The sequence below is a fragment of the Lactuca saligna genome, chromosome 5 (assembly GCF_052625555.1).
Source record: "Lactuca saligna cultivar CGN05327 chromosome 5, ASM5262555v1, whole genome shotgun sequence".
Classification (NCBI taxonomy): domain Eukaryota; kingdom Viridiplantae; phylum Streptophyta; class Magnoliopsida; order Asterales; family Asteraceae; genus Lactuca; species Lactuca saligna.
Window position 1 is genome coordinate 38,364,398 of NC_136421.1, and position 2,687 is coordinate 38,367,084.

A 2,687-nucleotide genomic window follows, 5' to 3' on the forward strand; every position below is an offset into this window, starting at 1 on the left:
TAAACACTACCCTAATTTTGTAAACCCCTATAATTACTCTTATAATTACTCTTGCCTCTCTATTTGTTTGCCCTAATTTCCTACGACATACAATCAACACCTCAATGGCGTCACTTGACGGGACCGGATAAAACAAAGAATCGAAAGCAGCAAGATCGATGAAAGACGTAGGAAGGAAGTGAAGGTAATCAGTGACGTATGTGGTCGGCCGTCGTGATGGCGAGGGGAGCATTTATTAGGTCAACGAGGCTGAAGAGGAGGAAAGGAGTTCCCCTTTTCATCTTATGATTAGAATTCCGTTAAAAGCATGTCAATCGATTATCACAATCATACTTTGTATCTTGACATCATTCATGGCAATTGTAACTGGTTCTGATCCTAATTCAATTATCGGCGTGGGAATCAACTGGGGTACCATGACCAACCACCAGTTGTCAGCTGATAAGGTGGTGGAAATAATGAGAGAGAATGGATTCAAGAAGGCGAAGCTCTTTGAAGCAGAAAAAAGGATCATGTAAGCGCTAATTGGATGATAGATTGAGGTGATGGTAGCAATCCCTAATTTCATGCTGTTGGATATAAGTCAAGATCCAAGCTACACTGATTATTGGGTTGATGCTAATATTACTACTTATGCTTATCCTGGTGGTGTTGATATCAAGTAAGCAACAACAATTTTGTGGTTTCTCCTGTTGAAATAATTCCAATTTCGTGTTGAAACACCTTCAATTTCATGATTATAGTTCGTTTTTTCGCGCTCTAGTTCTTCCTAACTGTTTGCTGGTGTAAATGTTTAGGTTTTTCATTCGAGGGTAAGTTTGTAATTTCACGTTGATTCTTTCGTTAATTTCAGGTATGTTGCAGTCGGAAACGAGCCATTCCTCAAAGCATACAATGCTACGTATTTCCAAATCACATTACCAGCATTAAAAAATGTCCAAAATGCCCTTACCCGGGCTGGTTTCGGGAACCTAATCGATTTTTACATTGCAATATCTACAAAAAGCTAATCGTTTTTTTAACTTAGAACCAGTTTCTGGCCATGCTTTGAAATAATATCAGGTGATATGGAAATGCCTGACTATGATTTTCTTTGAATTTGAATGATTTTGAAGTATTCCATTTTATGATTAATCATTTTCTTGTCACTTATTCTCAGTTGTTTCTTAATTGATATAAAGATTTAGGGGAATCAAACAATTTTAGAACCAAAAGTAATTTATACTATGATATCAATTTATGATTAGAAGTTTATTCATTTTTTGTTAATCATATATATATATATATATATATATATATATATATATATATATATATATATATATATATATATATATATATATATATATATTCATGTATGAATATAATTACAAGTATAGGAATTCATATGTATTTTTTTTTGTTCATGTCTCATATTAATTTATGATTAGATGTGTATTTATATGTCATATATTAATGTATGAATATAATTACAATTATAGGAATTCATATGTATTTTTTATTTTGTTCATGTCTCTTCATTTATAATTTGACATCATCTGTGTTTTTCTAAATCTTTTTCATTTAATTGATTGTTAATTGTATTTATTTCTTTATTCGACAGTGTGTAGAGGAAATCGAGATACATCTACAAACGGGATGTTGGAGTGCTAATATATAACCAAACAATACAAAGTGGCAAAGATATCGTCTTATTCATTTATGATTATATAATAATAGTTAATTGTTTTTATTCAAATTTTTGTTTATGTTGTATTCATATGTGATTATAGAAAACTAAATATGTATTACATTGTAACTTTTTGTGTTACTATTATTTATGAATAGATGTATAATCTAGATATATATCTGATATGTTTTTATTTATTTATGATTATAGTTGTATTGTAATTTTTCTCTATAAATTGTGTTATATTCGTTTATTATTACAACGTAATTCGTCTATTCATTCACGATTACATCGGATTCATATATTATTACAAATATGTTTTATTTTTGTATGATTACACATATTCGGTTGAAATGATAAATTCATCAATTTTTTTGATATACTGGTAAAAAAATAAAAAAAAAACGTTTTTTAATCATGGTAAATTTTTTTGATAATCTATTTGATAAAAAATAGATTAAATTCATTTATAATATTTAGGTAAAAAATCAATTAATTAGACAACATCCCATGATTGTAGGAAATCATTAATTATCCATATTTAATTACATTGTAAAATTCCTTTTACGCCCTTATGGAATGAATGGTCTACGATTGTTCTCGCATTCTCAACATTTTATGTGTTCTCATTTGATCCTCTCCCTATATATATATATATATATATATATATATATATATATATATATATATATATATATATATATATATATATATATATATATATATATATATAACTTATAATATTATAAATTATAAGGGTTGAATTTTAACTTTTAAAATTCTAGGGGCTGGAACTCAAGTTTTTAAAGCGACTTTACATGTTCCAAAACTTGAGGGCAAGTTTTGTAACTTTCAAAACTTTTCATCTTTGATAACTTATGAGTTAATAGTTTATTAAAATGAGAGACTTTTCATTTTATGTAACCTATGTGTTTATTAATGAACTTTAAAAGAATGACTTTTGGTAATCCATAATTTGAGGACAAATTATGGATTCCATTAAAACACATCAAGATCA

General features: G+C 28.0%; 1 protein-coding gene across 1 annotated transcript; it reads left to right on the top strand.

The window, feature by feature from the left end:
- The first annotated feature begins 353 nt into the window (after positions 1–353).
- LOC145045217 (glucan endo-1,3-beta-glucosidase 8-like) lies at positions 354–1,010 on the top strand. Its single transcript, XM_078993560.1, has 4 exons — positions 354–446; positions 537–661; positions 798–812; positions 854–1,010. Exons 1-4 carry the CDS (start codon positions 354–356, stop codon positions 1,008–1,010), a joined length of 390 nt encoding a protein of 129 aa, XP_078849686.1.
- The last annotated feature ends 1,677 nt before the right edge of the window (positions 1,011–2,687 follow it).

Coding starts and splice junctions, on each gene's coding strand:
- LOC145045217 (XM_078993560.1), top strand. CDS start 354: ATGGCAATTGTAACTGGTTCTGATCCTAATTCAATTATCGGCGTGGGA. Junction 447..536: donor ACCAGTTGTCAGCTGATAAG/GTGGTGGAAATA, acceptor ATTGGATGATAG/ATTGAGGTGATGGTAGCAAT.